Source organism: Geotrypetes seraphini, chromosome 3 (assembly GCF_902459505.1).
Source record: "Geotrypetes seraphini chromosome 3, aGeoSer1.1, whole genome shotgun sequence".
NCBI classification, from domain to species: domain Eukaryota; kingdom Metazoa; phylum Chordata; class Amphibia; order Gymnophiona; family Dermophiidae; genus Geotrypetes; species Geotrypetes seraphini.
In genome coordinates, this window is record NC_047086.1 from 5,852,821 (window position 1) to 5,873,196 (window position 20,376).

At 42.2% G+C, this 20,376-nt stretch overlaps 1 protein-coding gene across 2 annotated transcripts in view; it reads right to left on the minus strand.

The window, feature by feature from the left end:
• Positions 1–1,043: 1,043 nt before the first annotated feature.
• The window catches only part of CDC40 (cell division cycle 40), a 115,573-nt gene continuing 96,240 nt past the window's right edge, over positions 1,044–20,376 (minus strand). For both annotated transcript variants that reach the window (XM_033939259.1, XM_033939257.1), the window contains 5 exons: positions 18,671–18,786; positions 13,549–13,682; positions 11,901–11,977; positions 2,088–2,232; positions 1,044–1,747 (listed from right to left, as the gene is read on the minus strand). In XM_033939259.1, coding sequence (XP_033795150.1) covers positions 1,570–1,747; positions 2,088–2,232; positions 11,901–11,977; positions 13,549–13,682; positions 18,671–18,786 — 650 coding nt within the window. In that variant the 3' untranslated portion in view covers positions 1,044–1,569. The remainder of the gene's footprint in view (positions 1,748–2,087; positions 2,233–11,900; positions 11,978–13,548; positions 13,683–18,670; positions 18,787–20,376) is intronic.

Here is a 20,376-nt window from a genome sequence, read left to right on the forward strand (position 1 = left end):
AAACTGAGATTAATACAAAACACCGCCGTTCGACTAATCTTCGGACTAAGAAAAAACGACCACATCAGCCCCTACTATAAAAAGCTGCACTGGCTTCCAATTGAAGCGCGAATACTATTCAAATTTGCTTGCACCTGTTTCAAGCAAGTCTGGGGACTAGCACCTTCATACCTACAAACTCACTTCATCCTACACAACCCCACACGAGCGACCAGAAACAAAAACATATTTGCATACCCAAAGATTACGGCTGCAGATACAAATCATTCCTGGATAGAACCTTTAAGTTCCAAGCGAACAGACAGCAAGTTTGGCTGAAAAACTACATAAACGAACCCAACCTGTCTTACAGTGCATTCCGCAAATCGATCAAAGCCGCCCTATTCGAAAAAATTCACTGACTAAAATCGTCCCCTCCCGCACTAGGACTCCCCTCCCTTTAAACGCCTTTCTCTCTTTCTCAAGATGCCCCTCATGTATTCAGATATTCGCTATCCATAGTACTCCAATTCAAATGGAAGTTCTAAAGAAATACTCAGTTACTCACTACCCATTGAACCCCAATCTGTAACTTTCCCCTCTTCACTATTGTATTATATTTAGACTCAATGTACGATACTGTATTAGACTTATGTATGGTGTTGTCTTTAGACTTATTGTATTGTATTATATTTAGACTCATTGTATTATATTGTACTGTGGTGTATACACTCATTGTATTGTATTGTATTGTTTTGTCTTGTATTGTATGTTGACTTATTGTATTGTATTGTGACCTTGTTATTCGCTGAATGTCCAGCCTTCTTACAGTGTGAACCGCCTAGAAGTCACCTGACTATGGCGGTATAGAAAAATAAAGTTATTATTATTATTATTATAGATTAGATTAGTTTATCATCAGCTCACTGTGGAGGGACACAACCTCCATAAGTTATGTAGAGAGACTGGTGAACCAAACTTGCAAGATATTGTAAGAAGACAGTAAGTCTGATGGCATTGAGCTCTGCAGTGTTTGTCAGAATAACCTACACAGAAAGCAGAAATAAACCTGCCATAGAAATATTTATTAAAAATATACACTTAAAAAAGGCAGGCCAGGACAGTTATATATACAACACACTGACTAGAAAACATTGTGAATCAGTAGGTCATATGGCAGAAGGGACTCCACAGAACAGCTGTTTCCCTTTTCCCCCATGATGCTGCCGACATTGCTTGTGTAAACTGATTTTTTTTTTCTAAATCAAAGCTTTGCTTTGATATTTGGGGCACACACAGCTGATTTGCAGTAAGGCAGCAGGGCTGATCTCTGGTCAGTAATTCTGTCCTTTAATCTTAACAAATCAGCAGCGAAGAAGTGGTAAAGGGACGGCAGCATCTACGAAGAGTCTGATCAGTGGCAAAACTGAACTGTCATTGAGCAATGCTCCCAGGCAGAAACGCAAACCACAGAAGCATTAATTTAAGCAAATCAAAGCAACAGTTGCTGTTTGCCCAGGGCTCCTCTGGCATTATGGTTTCTGGAGCGCAGTTTAATCCTGACGCCTCTCGGCTCTGCTGGGTCATTTCTCAGTCCCACAGCTTGATAAGTCCATCCCAACCACACGTGATCACCTTGGATGTCTCATGTGGGTGCCAGACTGCTCCAATGCACACCTTATCGTGGGCTTTCAATCTGCTGTACAGTTTGGTCGTTTTCCAGTCCCAGATATTCAGTTTTCCATCTGCATCACCCGATACCACGTAGCTGCATTAAAAATTGGAAAAGTGAATAGTCATTATCAGGTGAAAGATGGAGGTTAATCTGATATTGGAGACACAAATGCTCAAGACACAGGGAAAAATGTTTTCTTTAATCCAATAGCTAGGTGATTGCATTCCACAACAATGACCTTCATATTTTCCCATTCTCTTTGGGGCTGACTGCAGCTAGGACCTACTGAAGTCAGGAGGGAAACAGCCCGAGCTTCCTCTCTGCAGCCAGCCAGGGGGCAGTCCGGAGCAGTCCATCCAACTAGCTACATTAAAGGAAACTACACAAATAAGTCTATAATAATCACTCACTCTGTAGCACATGGGGAGCTTACCTCATGTCTGGCGAGAAGTCCACTTGACAGGCATACCCTGCCACCATGTGACCCTTAAAGATTTTCTTTTTGTTTAGTCGGAATCTGTTTTGTGCCCCAAATATCAGAATTTGATTGTCCATGGACTGGCAGGCCAACCACTTCCCTGTGGAGAGACAGATCAGAATGAAAGAGAAAGACAGTGGGGGTGTGGCATTGTCCAAGGCATCCTTAGCACACCATAGTTAACATTTTAGCCATTTTCTTTCAGATTTTCTCGCATAGGCACAGAGAAGGTGGGGCTGGGGGGCTGGGGCAGAGTGAAAGAAGGTGCGTGGTGGACCAAGTTAAAATCCTTGGGGTTATGATTCATTCAGCCCTGTGTCAGTAGTAAAGAAACAGTGGGGCACTTTGGAATACAGCTGCCTCTGTTATCAATGGTATTATACATACTACAACATATATGCAGCATTCTGGGAATACGTACATACGGGCAATCCTAGCTTCCCAGTCCAGCATCTTCCAGCTGGTTGTGTGAACTATGATGTTCAACAGCACCGTTAACAAAAATTCTGTGGTTATTGGAAAACATAAAATGATTTGCTTGTCAATGTTTTTCGTAGGTAGAACAAATGGCACCAGGTTTTAGATCTGCTGCCCTTGTTGAATTAGCAAATGTTTGGATTATGTCTTATCTATAATACCGTACTATAGCATACAGTTTCTTCTATCATGCAAATTTCAGCAAGGATTCAATGCGATTTACAGTGAAATTCTTAAACCACTAAATAAGGTCAACAGTTGATAGCATTAAAGAGGGAAAAGAAATATTTAAATTTCTTACTAGCACATCCTGCAATTCTGAGCGAATTACAGTAAACATACATATGCAAACAATTACAATCCAATAACATCTCCCAAAACCAATAATCCTAAAATCTGTTTCATACATAACTGAGATGGATAACCTGGACATACAGATGGACATACTGGCCTCACTTGTGTATGCTGGACACTACAGACATTTTTAACATATATTTTTCCCATAGCCTGGCCCAGCCTGTACCTTGCTGTCTGTGAACACATGTATCCTTTGAAATGCTAACCCAGTTGGCCTTTGCTGCAAAGTTCCTGTCTCCATTCCCTGCTAGGAGGATACTTCTCCAAGGTTCTGCTGAGCTGTTATCAGTGCTGTATGACTTCACATATGCCAGGCCCTGGAAAGCCATAAAACATTTATAACAAGCAACATTCCCTGCAGGATGAAAGAGGAGTAAGATATGTAGGAGCCTGATACCAAGACAGAACTCTTACCCAGGCTGGCCTGTCTCTGAAGCAAGTTATGGAAACCAAGCACAGCTGGGGTGCTGGAAGTCACCCTTGCCAACTTTCTGCATAAGACTATCTACAAGGACGCCATCCTGAAGATGCACAGCATTGTAAAACCACAAATTAGCATCTGCAAGGTGATAAGGATCTCAGAGCTGGAGGAAGAAAGTTCAAGAAGAATTCTCTGTTTCTGCTCCCTAGGGGGGGGGGAAGAAGTGAGAGAGGCGTGGACTGGGGGGAGGAATAGTTAGGTATACATTTTTGTACCAATAGGGAAGTACATGACCAGAGTTCGGGGATGTGCTTTTTGAAACAAAGGAAGAATTTCTCTAATCTAATCTAATCTAAACCTTAAGTTTATATACCGCATCATCTCCATGAGAATGGAGCTCGACACGGTTTACAAGAACTTAAAATAGTGGATAGAGAAGAAGAAAAAGGATTACATATATATAACAATCCACGCATCACAGGTAAAACCAGAGAAAGATTCACTTGGGTATGCCAGCAGGGACATGCTAGCCCCCTGCTCGGCATATGGGTGTAAGTTCTACTCTCCATTGCATATTCTGAACTGACAATATATTTCTTTCTGCTATGCCTTTGCTGCTGTAATTTTGTAAGTCTTTATACTAACAATAAAAATATTGTCTGTTTTTGGAAAATACAATGCCGTCTCGTAGTCATTCCAATGAGGTAAACAAAGCAGCATTTACTTCAGTGGTGACCCCGACATGATCATGCGTGGGTTTCACGCGCTTGCGTGATTAACGGATTTTATTTTTTAGGTGTTCCGGTGAACTCCAAAGAGAAACACGTTCAGGGGGCGTATGATAGCCTTGGTGCTGGACGGATGGTGCTCCTGTGTGAGGGTTTTTTTTGGAGGGGCCAGTTGTAGGGCACGGACTGGGGGCCACATCGTGGTCCACATTTTGTGCCGTAATTGGACGCCAAAACTCCACAAAAAAATATATTTCTAGTCACACAGAGACCGTATGGAATTAATACTGTAGAAACTGTAAGTACAACCTTTTATTTTAAATTTTTTATATTAAACGTCAGGTTAGTGATAGGGAAAGACAGTTGACATTGTACATTTGTATATATACTATAAATATATATATTAGGGGACAGAATAGGGTTGAGTCAAGATCTGGATTGAGTTTTTTCTGTAAGCACCCTGCAATTGTGTGTGTATGAGATGTGCCAGGGGCACGAAGTGAGAAGGAGTCCTTATTTGCGTTTCCTTTGTTCTGCGAAGGGCGTGGCCAGAGACGGACGAAGCAAAAAATTTCTGTTGAATGCGGGGTGGCTCAAGGGGACTGCAGTCAATGACAGTGTGTCCAGTATTAAGAGAAAAGATAAGAAGCAAATGATAAGTAGTGAGACTCCACCTAGCTTCTGGCCAAAGTTTAGTGTAGAAAAAAAAAAAAAAAATTGGCCATGTCAAATTTTAAAATTAGTAGGAGAATTGCATGCAGCACTAAAGAAGCTAGAAATGTTATAAGAACATAAGAATAGCCCTACTGGGTCAGACCCATGGTCCATCAAGTCCAGTAGTTCATTCCCACGGTGGCCAAACCAGGTCACTAGTACCTGACCAAAACCCAAAGGGTAGTAATATTCCATGCTACCCGATCCAGGGCAAGCAGTGGCTTCCCTCATATCTTTCTCAATAACAGACTATGGACTTCTCCTCCAGGAACTTGTCCAAACCTTTCCTAAAACCAGCTACGCTATCCACTCTTACCACATCCTCTGGCAATGTGTTCCAGAGCTTAACTATTCTCTGAGTGAAAAAAAATTTCCTCCTATTGATTCTAAGTATTTCCCTGTAACTTCATTGAGTGTCCCCTAATCTTTGTAATTTTTGACGGAGTGAAAAATTGATCCACTTGTACCCGTTCTACTCCACTCAAGATTTTGTAGACTTCAATCATATTTCCCCTCAGCCATCTCTTTTCCAAACTGAAGAGCCCTAACCGTTTCAGTCTTTTCTCCTATGAGAGGAGTTCCATCCCCTTTATCATCTTGGCCACTCTTCTTTGAACCTTTTCTAGTGCCGCTATATTTTTCTTGAGATAAAGAGACCAGAATTGAACGCAATACTCCAGCTGAGGTCGTACCATGGAGTGATATAGAGGCATTATAATATCCTTAGTCTTGTTAACCATCCCTTATTTAATAATTCCTAGCATAATGTTTGCTTTGTTGGCCGCCGCCACACATATTCATCATTCCTATGAATAGAGTCATTCAAACAATACTGTTTTGATCAATTTCTGAAAATTTAATAAAGTTGGTGCCGCTTTAACTTTAAGCGGCAAGGTGTTCCACCATTGAGTGCCCTGCACAGCAATCCTAGAGCAAAGATGATACACTAGTCTCACCTGCTTTAAGGTGGAACCTCCATGCAATGCTGTTCACTGAAACGCAATGTACGACTTGGCAAATATTAACAAAAAAGATTACTCATCTCTAATGGCTGATTACTCAGCTTGAGTAAAACTCATCAGCACTTGAGTATATTGGACTCCTGATGCAGTCAAAATACGGCCGTTTTGCGATTCCTGAGATGTGCTATTATATTCCAGTAAAAGTCACTTATTTTATTCTTGGACCTCTCTATTTGCTCTTTGCTACCCATGGGATGTTTGTTCTCCTTGTTTTTGGCCTACTTTCATACCACAGAATCCAGTCCATATCCAGCTTTTCTTCACTTCCTTGCATGTAGGATCCTGTGTACTTATCCTAAGCTTTCGTGAACTTAGTTTCTATTTCTGTCTCTATCAATTCCCTTGGGAGCTCATTATACTGTTCAACTAGGAGCTAAAATAATCCTCTCTCTCTCTCTCTCTCATTCTGCATCACAGGAGATATGAGACAGATGTTTAAATACCTGAAAAATATTAATAAACACGAAAGAGGCAATTGCTTTTTAAAGAGGCTGATAGGTTGAAGGCTGGGGTGGGTTTCTTTCAGGAGACTCATCTTAAGCCTCAATATGAGTCGCTCTTGAAACATCCTCGTTATCCCCATATCTATTTTGCTTCGAATGAAGAGGGGTCTAAAAAACATGGTGTAGGGATTTTATTTGCTAAGCATCTTGATCCACAGGTTAAACAAGTGGTACGTGACCCGGAGGGTCGTTATTTAATTTTGAAAGTGGAGCTTCAGCAGGTGATATATACTTTGTGTAATCTTTATGCTCCCAATTCAGAGCAAAAAGCTTTTTTGGAGTCTTTAGATCTGGTGTTGTGAGGGGTAGTAGAGGGCCCTTTGTTAGTAGGGGGGGATTTTAATTTGACTTATGATATTGGGTTGGATAATTCGACACAGTTGATACACTATGGAAAACCTGATAGAAAGCAATTGCACTCTTTCTTTACGTCCTGGGCTTTGATTGACCCTTGGAGACATCCAAGGGATCACCAAAGATTATACTTATTTTTCAGCAGTGCATGATTCGTATTCTCGCATTGATTTTTGGGGGATAGATAAGGCTTTACTTTCCCAGGTATCTGATGTTTCTATAGCTCAGCGGGTGTGGTCGGATCATGCTTCGGTACACTTTGTTTTGCACCCTCATATGGCTTCTTTTGGACGGCGATTTTGGCGACTTTGTGATAGCTTATTGGTAGATCCTATCATAGTGTCCCGGATAGAACAGAGCCTAAGGGATTATATTCAATTTAACACTAGTGATGAGATATCTCCTTTGATATTTTGGGAAGGTATGAAGGCAGTCTTACGTGGCCATATCATTTCTATTGGGGTACATCGACGGCGGGAACGTGGGCGAAAACAGGAAGCCTTACGACAACAATTGACCTATTTAGAACAAATGCATAAGCGGAATCTTTCTGCTACTTTGTTAACTCGACTGGATAAAGTGCGTAAGGATCTTCAGGTGATGCAGTTAGATGAATTGTCGGACCAATTACAATCGGTTCAACAAAAGCATTTTGAGTATGGCAATCGGGCGAGCCGTCAGTTGGCTTACAAGTTGAAGGCTAAAAAATTGAGAAATGTGATTACTAAGGTGCGAGCCCCTGATGGTTCTGATTGCTATACTCCGGAATCTATTGCTGGTGCTTTCCTTTCATTTTATCAACAACTTTATACCCCTGAGACTATTGTATCTCAGGTTCAAATTGACGATTACTTGGCTCAGGTACAGCTCCCTGAATTGACACCTGAAGAAGCTGAACTATTGTCGGCTCCTATTTTAGAAGATGAAACTCAGTGGGCGATCTCTACTCTAGCTTATGGGAAAGGCTTCACGAATCGATTTTATAAATGTTTTCGGCATCTACTTGTGGGCCCCCTTACTCGGGCTTTTAATAGTTTGGAGTTGGGTATGGAGCTGCCTTATTCATGGAGATTAGCGGGAGTAACGCTTATTTTGAAACCTGGAAAAGATTCTGCGCAATGTGGATCGTATCGTCCAATCTCATTGCTAGATACCGACTATAAGATCTTTACAAAAATTTTGGCTCGTAGGTTGCAAGGTTATATGCCTTATTTAGTACAAGACGACCAGGCGGGTTTCATTGAAGGGAGACAAACTTTTGACAATATCCGTAGATTGCTTCATTTGATTTGGTTTGTACAGCGCGAACAGTTGCCAGCCTTGCTTCTGAGTGTAGATGCCGAAAAGGCCTTTGATAGGGTGTCTTGGCCATTTTTGTTGAGCACTTTATCAGCTATGGGTGTTGGAGGGAAATTTTTTACGTGGATTCAGATTCTCTATACAAACCCTTTAGCAGCTCTCCGTATTAATGGGAGTTATACGGAAACTTTTCAGTTAGCCCGTGGAACCAGACAAGGCTGTGCGCTTTCGCCGTTACTATTTGCGTTGGCTATGGAGCCTTTAGCCTCTCATGTTCGTGCCCAGCATTCTATTCACGGAATGGTATGTGAAGGGCTTTCTACTAAGTTGCTGATGTTTGCTGATGATGTTATTTTCACGATAACTAATCTATGTGTTTCCCTTTCGGGAATTATAGACGACTTGTCTTGTTATGGTGCAGTTTCAGGTTTTCGTACTAATATGGATAAGTCAGAGATATTAAATTTATCAGTGCACTCTAGGGATTGTGATTTTTTGAAGGTTAAATATCCTTTTAAATGGGCATCTAAATTTCTACGTTACTTGGGAATTAATGTACCAGCAAGGCTTTGTTCTTTATTTGAGGTTAATTATCCACCACTTTTGCAATCCCTTTGGGTTGATTTGGATAGATGGGAGAATACTTCTTTATCTTGGTATGGTCGCATTCAAAGTGTAAAAATGTTAGTTTTGCCGAAATTACTTTACCTTTTTCAAGCCTTGCCAATTCCCTTGTCTGCTGCTTTCTTTCGCGGGGTGGCCAGGAAAATCTTTAAATATATTTGGAAGAGTCAACCCCCGCAGGTACCAAGGAGTGTATTGCATCAATTTCGAACTCAGGGGGGTATGGCGGTACCTTGCTTGCGGCGTTATTATGAGGCAGCTCAATTGAAATCTTTTTTGACTTGGTGTAAGGACAGATCAAAGAGTTGGGTTTGCTTGGAAAAAATTTTGGGTTCGGAAGAACTGTGTCGGGTGATCCCTTGGTTGACAGTGGACGAGGCTCGACAATTATTTAAAGGGGCTAACCCTTTTTTGCACCATACGTTTGTGATGTGGGTCTGGACGCGTATTCGGTTTTTCTCTTCTCGATTGTATTTTCGTAGCACTCCGTTGTGGGTAGCGTGGGGTTTTACACCTGGAAAGCTTGATCGTCGCTTCCGTGTTTGGGCCCAACAGGGTCTTATGGATTTGGGGGACTTGTGGAAGACGGCCGATTGATATCATTTACAGAATTAAGGGAAGCTTATGATTTACCGTTGACTGATCATTTCCGCTATCGTCAGGTGCTGGATTTTATTGGTCGCAGGGCTCTTAGTGATCTTTGTCTAGAAGAAACCGCCCTGGAGTAGGCAATTATGGGTAATAGTGGTAAGGGGTGTATTACTAGATTCTATAAAGCCCTTATTCAACAACAGGCTCCCCCGATTAAATATCTATCTCTTTGGGAGGGACTCTTGCGCCCAGTGCCGCCGATTGTTAACTGGGAGCGGGTGTTCAGTCGCCTGCTCCGAGTATCAATTGCTAGTTCTTTGGTGGAAAATGGATATAAGATGCTTTATCAATGGTACCTCACACCCCAGCGTCTTCATCTTATGTATCCTCAAGTATCTAACTTATGTTGGAGACATTGTGGTCAGTTGGGTACCTTTCTTCACATTTGGTGGGACTGTCCGAGGGTGATACCATATTGGGATATGGTTTTTGAGATATTATCTGATATTTTAAGCACTACGCTTACTCGAAATATGGGTTGTGCTCTTTTACATCTCCCCTTGGGTCCATTGACTGCTAATGCCCATAAATTGGCCTGTTTTATTTTTACTGCTGCTCGACTTTTATTGGCAGCTTATTGGAAGCAGTCTTTTCCTCCAGGGCGGACTCATTTGTTGCGAAAAATAGATTTTATTTTCCGTATGTCTAAATTGACGGCATTGACAAAGACTTGTCTTACTCCCTTTTTTAAGGTTTGGAATCCCTATATTCAGTGGTGTGAAAGTCCCTCATGACCTATGATTATCTATATTTTTGTTTTTATTCTTTATAACCCTTATGTATATCTTTTAGATCAGTTATGTTTTTGATTTTTGGGGTGGGATGGGGGGGGTTAATTTTGATGTATGTGATTTTATGCATTGTACTGTACAACTTTATCTTTCAATTTTTTCTTTGAATTTGGGGGTGGGGGGTTGGGGAGAGTGTGTCTTTTTGTGAATTTTTGGATTTATATTTGCTGTACCTCTGAGCTTTTGTATTGTATTTTGAAAATCTTTTCAATAAACAAATTATTAAAAAAAAAAATAAAAAAAATATTAATAAACACACAAATCATGTTCAAAGAGAGAGAAGCTATGGAACTAGAGAACAAGAAATGACGCTGAAGAGAAGAAAAAAACAGACAAATCCAAAATGCATAGGATAAACTAGAGGATCTCTTATAAAGCAAGAGGAAGGGCTCAAAGCAAAACAAATGAGTCGCTTCAAAAAAGGCAGAGAGTAAGGAACCTAAATGTTCCTGCACAGAGAAGCAGGACACCTCTAAACAAAAAAATCTAGCACAGAGGGCAATCTGCAGATGAGAACATAAGAATTTCCATACTGGGACAGACAGAAGGTCCATCAAGCCCAGGATCCTTTTTCCAACAGTGGCCAACCCAGGTCCCAAGTACCTGGCAAGATCCCAAAAGAGGAAAAGATTTTCTGCTGCTTATCCAAGAAATAAACAGTGGATTTTCTGAAGTCCATCTTATGGACTTATCTAAAAAACCTTTTTAAACCCTGCTAAGCAAACTGCTTTTACCACATTCTCTAGCAAAAAATTCACTTTCTCTGGTTTGTTTTAAATTTACTACTTATTAGCTTAATTTTATGCCCCTAGTCACAACTCTCAAATCTAGAGAAGGTAACCTGCACCTTCTAGCTCAGAGCAGCAAATACTCTAAAGTCTAAACTCTAAATTAGGGCTGTGTTTTGCTTAAAATTTTAATATCGCAATTAACTGTGTGATAAAGGCAAGGCATTGGGTGGCTATGCATTTCCTCTCATCCATCCCCACATGGTGGGGATGCTGAAGCCCCCCCAGTCAAAGAAATCCATTGCCAAAGTTGCCTCCTTTGCTGCCTCAAAAGCGAGGAAGTCAGCAGGTGATACTGAGCATGCTTGGGGAGTGCAAATGTCAGTGGACGGAGGCATACTGCTGACTTCCTCACTCCTGAAGTAAGAGGAGGAGGAAGGGAGAAACAGGCAGAAGATGAAGCCTCAGCCAATATCTCCTTCCCCCTTAACTTCATGTCCAAATCTCCATCCCTATCCCCCAGGTCCAACTCCCCCCCTCCTGGACTCAAATACAGCTGCTCTTCCCCTGTAGCCAGGCCCATTTGGGAATCCAGTGGCAACCATACAGAAAGGCTGCTTGCAACAGGCCTTTCCCTCTGACTCAGGCCATCCTTTCTGAAAACAGGAAGTAATGTCAGAAGGGGCAAGTCGGGTCAGAGGCAGGCTGCCTTTCTATATAGCTTGAGTTCTTATTCTGTCTATTAAGATGTAGAATATTGGCTGTTTTAATGTTTGGCACATTGTAAACTGCCTTGCTCTTAGAGCAAATCTTAAACTTACTCGTACATCACATTAAGCCTTGGAATCTCTGGGAGTTTGTTAGCTAAGGAAAGATACGAGAAAGGTTTAAAACCAGAGTGTGGGAAAAGTAAGCAGAGAAGATGATGTTTAAGAGGTGAAACAAGTGACAATTTCGAGATAACAGAGCAGAGTCAGGTTCAGTGCTGGGGGAATGGACCATTCTCCCAAGAACCCACTGCTTGATCCTCTTAGATATAGGTCAAGTAATAGGGGCCTCCAGTCCAAACTCATCTGGCAGCTCTTAACTATTTACTCACCATTTGGAGATAAAGTAACAGCAGGCATTGAGTGCATACTTGGCTCTGCTATGTATTTAAAATCCACAGGAATGTCCCTGCGAAAAACAAGTAAACAGACGTGAGCAACATCATTCCCTTTGGTCATATTCTACTGTGATGCTTTTCTTGTTGTTTCCAGAGAAATCTAAAGGTGCTCACAGCCTTGGCATGCAGAGTGGCAAAGTAAGGTGGCAGAGCAGCACAGGTGCCAGTATCTCTCCTCCCTGTTAGGGGGGGGGGGTCTCCCGGCAGTGAGCAGGAACTCCTCCCCACTACTCATGCCAACCCCAGTCCTCCCTCTGACATCACTTCCTGTTCACAGGACCCTGCTTGCTGCCAGTGAAGACTAAAAGACTTGAAGAGTACAAGGGAGGAGGGGGTGCATCTAAGAGGATGCCAGGTGCCCCCTCCTCAGGCTCCAACTTACTTTGCTAAGCCACTGCAAGCAACTAGGTAGATGGAGACTATTTATTGATGGAAAACTTTATTACTCGCTACATCCTACTATTCTGAGCGAGTCACACTGTAAAAAGATAAACAAATACACAACACATACTGTTCACTCATACCTCAATCTATCATCCTAGCCCTTTCTACCCGACATAGCCATCCATAAATCAAAGACGTAGTCTCTGGAATACAAGAGTTTTCACCAGCTTTCTCAACTGAAGAGCATTCCATAATATCACTCCCTGATGACTGATGAAAAGATGAGACCTCAGGTCCACGCAGGTGAAAGTTTGACTGACTTGAAGAAGGAAGTGGAAGGGTTTAAAAAGAAAAAAGACCCAGAACCCCCCAAACTACCCGATTTCTCTTTGTGCCAAGCAGGGGTAGAAGAAAGACTTCCTCAGAATGCCTCTGGACTGCTCCTAGACAATATCTTTCTCTTAAGTTATGGAGCTGTTTGCTGAACTGAAACTCTGGCCGAGTCCGAGTGATTCTTAGGATGCTGAGCAGCAACTACCACACAGCAGCAAAAATGGGGGCCAGGGAGAAGTAGCAGAAAGCCAAGTTCAAGAACTAGGAGTAGCTCAATGGTCAGCAGAGGACCAAGGTCAATTCCCACGTCAGGAAAGTCCCTGAACCCTCCCTCCACTGCCCCAGGCACAGAAACAGTTTGCCAGCCCAGTAGTATGTCAAATGCAATAATCCCTACCCTCACTAGCTGTGGAGGGCAATGACTGCAAGGGTGACTTTAGATGCCTTCGGAGAGGAGGTTGTGCAAGAAATGCTACGTCAGGAAGAGAGCATACAATGAAAGCAGTGCATGCAAATAGATCTCATGCATATTCATTGGGGAAATCTTGACAACCCACCTGGATTGCAGCCCTTGAGGGTTAGGGGGAAGCGGGGAGGCTTGGTTTGGGGATTCTAAGCTCATTCTGTCTGGGGACATGGAAAATCAACCAAGGATGATCCCAGATGAGAGGGAAGAAACGGAGGGACCAAGAAATACTCTCTCACAGCAACGTTCTGTAATAAGGGAACACACAGCCTTCTTGCAGGTTAATGCCAGATTTTTGCTGCAAAGGGAACCCTACTGGCGCTCTCTTATTCCAAATTGTTTGAAACAGAGCACTCATTTGCCCCTCTCTACTATGTACATGTCTGGCCTGAAACTTACCATTCCCAGACCCTCAGACTCTTGTCATCTGACGTACTGACAAATCGTCTGTTCTCATCCACAAAAGTGATAGTATTGACAGCTCCCAGGTGCCTATCATACTCCTGAACTATTTCCCCACTTCGAATGTCCCACTGCAAATTAACAAAACAAACAGTCATAATCTGTTCTGAAGAGGCAATGAGCAGGGAGACAGCCAAGTTAGCCAAGCTGTCTCCAGCTTATACAAGGAGAGACACACAAACCAGTGTTTTACATGGAGTCATAGAAATATGGCGGCAGATAAAGGCCAAATGGCCCATCTAGTCTGCCTATCATCTCTTTCTCTGTCTGAGAGATCCCACGTGCCTATCCCAGGCTCTCTTGAATTCAGACACAGTCTCTGTTTTCAAGAGGACTTGGGATAGGCACATGGAATCTCTCGGAGAGAGAAAGAGATGATGGGCAGACTAGATGGGCCATTTGGCCTTTATCTGTCTTCATGTTTCTATGTTTCTATAAAGTTCAGCAGAAAACGTAATCTAACATTTTCTAACCCTAAACTCCCAGGAAGATGTCGTCTGCTAATCGCAGATGACCGGTTACAAAATTGCACCTAGTAACACAAAAGTTTTGTCAGGAAATTGAAAAATAACATGGTATAGGAGGCAGTGTCCTACTAGGGGTTGGCCATTGGTTAAATGTCAGGAAAAAGAGTGAGGCTACAAGATTACAGTGCCAGCACCTATTAGACTTAGAGGAATCTAACTTTTATAATCGAACTGGGGTCCAAAATGCTCTATGGAACAAAAAGAACCAAGTTTGTTTCATAGATGAAGACACTGTACATCTCATCCTCCAAGACCAAATTCGTGGTGGAATTCAATATGTCATATTTACAAAATGGAGAGAACAATAGCTGTGCAAAAAGGGAATTTTAATAAATTTAAAGAGATATGGAAGCCATTAACAAAATATTGCAATGAGTAGATACCATTTTATATTATAGATACAATTTTAGGTAGAAGGGATGGGAGGGATTAGTTTTCTAGGAAAGATTACTTATGTGATATATTTGATTGAATGTAAGATTGGAAGGGTGGGAGGGATGGGATTAAAATTTTTTTATCTATTAGTATTTGTTGTAAGATCAAAAATGAATAAAGATTGACAAAAAAAAAAAAGAGTGAGGCTAAATGGTCAATGTCCGAATGGAGAGAGGTGAATAGTGGAGTGTCCCAGGGATACGTACTGGGAACAATTTTGTTTAACATCTGAAAAGGCAGGATTGAGATGATGAGAAAAAGGATCCAAAATTGTTGAAAAAAACTGAGCATACAGTATATCAGAGGACTACTACCTTGTGAGGCTGGGGAACTGGACAAATAAAAAGCAGGCTGAGAACCAAGAGAACTTCATGGGACCTTGGGCAAGTCACTTAACCCTCCACTATTTCAACTACAAACTTAGATTAAGAGCTTTTTAGGAACAGAAAATTAGCCACTGTACATCACTTTTAGGATTGCAGACAATACATAAACTAACTAACTAAAAACATACATAAAAATATGTACAAGTAGATCAGGATTTTCAATGCTAAACTCATTGTGCCTTTCTTGTTGTCTGTTTGGGGAAAATCTAATAAGAATTGTTTAAGCAACTTATAATTCAGACACATTAAGGTATGTTTTTATCCCCAAAGGACTTACAATCTAACCCTCCCCCCCATTTACTAAGCCACGGTAGAGGTTTCTACCATGGCCCTGAGGGTTAAATGCTCCAACGCTGCTCAGACGCTCGTAGAATGCTTGGACTGCAGTAGAAACCTCTACCGTGGCTTAGTAAAAGGCCTAAGTTTCAGCAGAGGCAATGCAGGGTGAAGTGATTTTCCAAGGTCATAAGAAGCTTCAAAGGTCAAAGTGGGATCTGAATCCTCCACTCCCCTAGTTCTCTGCTTCCTACTGCAACCACTAGGCTACCCCTCTGTACAAAGTGATACAGATAAGGAAGTAATGCTAGAGACAGCTAGACAATCCTGGTTCCCAGATGTAATCCTAAACAAATACTTCTGTTCGGTGTTCACAGAAGAAAAACATGGAGAAGGACCTCAGTTGGTCAGCAAAGCTACACCTGAGAATGGAATGGACACTGCACCATTCACAGAAGAAAGTGTTTATGAACAACTTGAAAAATTGAAGGTGGACAAAGCTATGGGGCTGGACGGGATTCATCCCAGGATAGTGAGGGAGCTCCGAGAGGTTCTGCGGGACTGGAGAAGAGCGAATGTGGTCCCTCTTCACAAAAGTGGTTGCAGAGATGAAATGAGAAACTACAGGCCGGTAAGCCTCACTTCAGTTGTTGCTGAAAGAAAGGATAGTGAAATTCTTAGAATCTAATGGATTACAAGATCCAAGGCAACATGGGTTTACTAAAAGCAAATCGGGCCAAACGAATCTGATTGAATTTTTGACTGGGTGACCAGAGAATTAGATGTAATTTACTTAAGAGTTCAGCAAGGCCTTTGACATGGTTCCTCATAGGAGGCTCTTAAACAAACTCCATGGGCTGAACTTAGGGCTCAAAGTGGTGAACTGGATCAGAAACTGGTTGACGGACAGATGCCAGAATGTAGTAGTAAATGGAATTCGCTCAGAGGAGGGTCAGGTGAGTAGTGGAGTGCCTCAAGGCTCGGTGCTGGGACTGATTCTGTTCAATATGTTTGTGAGTGACATTGCTGAAGGGTTAGAAGGTAAATTAGCCTTCTTGTGTATGATACCAAGATTTGTAACAGAGTGGACACCCCGGAGGGAATGGAAAACATGAAGAAGGATCTGCAAAAGTTAGAAGAATGGTCCAGCATCTGGCAACTAAAATTCAATGTGAAGAAGTGCAGTGTGATGCATTTGGGGGGTAGAAATCCGAGGGAACCATATGTGCTGGGAGATGAGCGGCTGATAAGCACAGATGGAGAGAGGGACCTTGGGGTGATTGTTTCTGGGGAGCTAAAGGCAACTAAACAGTGTGATAAGGCAGTGGCTGTAGCCAGAAGGATGCTAGGCTGTATAGAAAGAGGAATAACCAGCAGAAGAAGGGAGATGTTGATACCCCTGTATAGGTCGTTGGAGAGGCCGCACTTGGAGTATTGTGTCCAATTTTGGAGGCCATATCTGATGAAGAATATAATGAGACTTGAAGCGGTCCAGAGGAAGGCGACGAAAATGGTAAGGGGTTTGAACCAAAAGTAATATGAGAAGAGACTGGAAGACCTAAATATGTATACGCTGGAGGAGAGGAATGACAGGGAAGATATGATACAGACGTTTAAATACTTGAAAGGCATTAATATAGAACCAAATCTTTTCCAGAGAAGAAAAAAATGGTAAAACTAGAGAGCATAATTTGAGGTTACAGGGAGGAAGACTTAGGAGCAATGTTAGGAAATTCTTCTTCACGGAGAAAGAGGTAGATGCCTGGAATGCCCTCCTGAGAGAAGTGGTGGAGAGGAAAACAGTGACAGAATTCAAAAAAGCGTGGGATAAACATAGAGGATCTCTAATTAGAAAACAAAGGATGTAAATTAAAGAACTAAGGCCGGTACTGGACAGATTTACCGTCTGTGTCCCATATGTGAAGATTTGGTGTAGGATCGGGCTGGGGAGGGCATCGATGGGAACTCCACTAATATGGAACATGAGGATGTTACTGGCCAGACTTTATGGTAGATATCCTGCAAACAACGGGATGATTAGACAGGCTGGAGTGAGCTTGGATGGCAACTTCAGCATTTAGAACCTAGGGCAATACCAGACTTTAAAGTCTTGGCCCAGAAATATCAAAGAAGAGACAAGTTAATCTAATCATGTATTTTTTAATGGGTATAACTTATGGACAGACTGGATGGACCGTTCAGGTCTTTATCTGATGTCATTTACTATGTTTCTGATTAGCTGTCACCATGCAGGAAGGAGATCTTGGAATCACTAGAGACAATAAATCTAAATCTTGAGCACAGATTTTTGGGGCAGTCAAAATAGCAATGAAAAGAATGGAGATGATAATGCCTCTCTGTTAACTGCACCTTAAGAGTTGTGCGCATTTGAAGGCTGAACACTGGCCCCTAATCACTGCTCATCTTAAATGCAAAATCCTCACTGCAACTCACTGGGCACTTTTCACTTGCTAACCTCCTATGCACCAACTGGACTGTTTGATCAGTCCAAGCCACCCTCCATTCTCTCTCACCGCCATCTCATCTTTGTCTCAAAATCTGCAGACACTCTGCCTTTTCTTATCTATGGAATTCCCTCCCCTTACAAATTTCAACACACAGTGAAAAAGTCCCAGGTAATACTCTCCTTCAACCCTGTCTTTTCCCTTATCTTATGACCCCTCCCTGTCCCTTCTATTCATTTTATTTTATAAACTGCTTTGTTGGCTCCTAAGCATCCAGAGGACTAGAGCAGTGGTAATCAACTCAGTCCTCAGGGACCACCTGGCCAGTCGGGTTTTCAAAATCTCTGTTATTCATATTCATTGTGGATATCCTGAAAACCCGACTGGCCAGGTGGTCCCTGAGGATTGGGTTGAATACCACTGGACTAGAGGATACTCACAGTGAGAGAAATGACAGAACAACTTCCCTATGGAGAAAAGCTACAAAGGTCAGTCCTCTTCATACTGTAGGAGAGGCAACCAAGAGGAAATATTGCAGAGGTTTATAATATCATGAAGTAAACAGGGAATGAATACTTATTTCCTGAAATTGCACTAGGACTAAGGGAAACATCAGAAAACAGAAAATTTAAAACAAATGGGAGAAAGCATTTTCCCACTAATACACAATCAGGCTGTGGAACTGGTTCTCAGACTTAAAAAAAGGAGACTTGGCAAGTTCTTAGAGGAAGAATCCATGAACAATTATTTGCTCCACAAATCTAGGGAAAGCCACTGCTTATCCCTGTTCAGTAAGCAACAAGAAAAGAGCTTTGGGGATCTGTCAGATATTTTTATGGTGGCTCGGACTGACCACTGCCAGAGGTAGGATATGTGGGGTCAATGGACCTTTGGTCTGATCCTGCATGGCACATTTTACGTCCTCATGTAATATTTATTACAGATCAGTTTTCAGGGGTCCCAGACTCACTTGTACAATTTTCTTATCAGACATTCCTGCCACAAAGAGATTCTGTTTATCTTCATCTGGGTTGAATTTGACGCAATATGGTACCTTTCGGTTTGTGAACTTCGTAATACACTGACCTGGAAGAAACCATTACCAAACCAACATATTAATCCTCTTTTATCAAATATTCACATCACAGTGCCTGACACTGTTTCATTTTTGCAATGTAATTCAAACTACAAGCTACCTGGAGGACAAAAAAAAGATTGTCCCAGAATAATTCCCCCCAATCGTCATCATTTATGGAGAATTATCATGGTGACCATATGAGTTCTTACTGGTGGCTGAAACATGTCGCCCACGTGCTGACATTTTTGTAACAAAATGATGCATTTGGGTGTGACTATTCTGGGTTATGTGATGCTCCAGAATATTAATTCTGTGGAACAGACAATTGGGCTGAGCCACCCCAAGAACTTACATAATATTTTTGTATATCACAGTTAATTTGACTGGAATTTAATAAGTCAAAATATTCTAATGTATTTTCAACTTTAGGAGGCTGGTGGAATTGCTCATGTGTAATAGATGTTCACCTAGGAAAGCAAGATAGGAGTCCTCACATATGGAAATAATAGGTGAGCTTTTGAGTTCTGAAGCGTTTCCAGCATATTTGTCTATGCTCAAGTATGGACTTCCTGAACAAGCATCACTGCTTCGAACCACCTCCGTTCAGTATCAAGTTCTAGCATTATACGAGTATACCATGCAGAAGCAACCCCTACGGGAAGAGGATGAGTATCATGAGGACTGATGTCCTGCTGGCCTCCGAGAAAACCTATCCACTCTCGGAACACAAGCACACATGGGAATTCTTAGCTACCAGGTTATCTTAAACAAAAAGAAAAACACAGATTACCATTGGGAAACAACTTGGGTTTTTGTTCCTCTTGCCTCCCCTTTTTAAAAATGAAAATCAAGGACATCTGGTGGCGCTTGCAGCCAAGATGGCAGCGTTATGTTGAGCTCTGTCTCTCCCAACCCGGCCCCCCAATCCCAGGAAGTGCTTTACTGGCTGCCACAACCCTTGACTCTGCAGCTCTGTTGTGGTAGAAGGAACTCCTCCGCTCTTCGTTTTTGGGATCCCTCAGGCTTGCTCCCTCCCTCTGTGCCACATGTTGGGCTACAGGACCACCAGGGGAAGAAGAGGTGGGGGCCAAATAGAGCAGCACAGTAGCAACAGAGACCTTCAGAGATTGGAAGTTTGTGTGGGGAAAGGAGCTGAGGAGAGAGGGATCCTCTAGAGCAGGGGTGTCGAAGTCGGTCCTCGAGGGCCGCAATCCAGTCGGGTTTTCAAGATTTCCCCAATGAATATGCATGAGATCTATGTGCATGCACTGCTTTCAATGCATATTCATTGGGGAAATTCTGAAAACCCGACTGATTTGCGGCCCTCGAGGACCGACTTCGACACCTGTGCTCTAGAGGCATGACATTGGGGCTGGAATGGGAAGCAGGCCCCTTCTGGCTAGTCCCATTTAAAGAAAGGCTATCTAGCGGTTTTAGATCCAGTAAGAAGCACTTCTGCCTGCTGGTTCAGAATAGCCTCCCCTCTCCTTATAACACAATGCCTGTGCAGCTTAAGATCAGAGTTCTACCCTCAATCAAGGACATTTATCTAGCTAAGTCAACTAAAGATGGAGGGAAACCTGAGGCTACTACTAGTA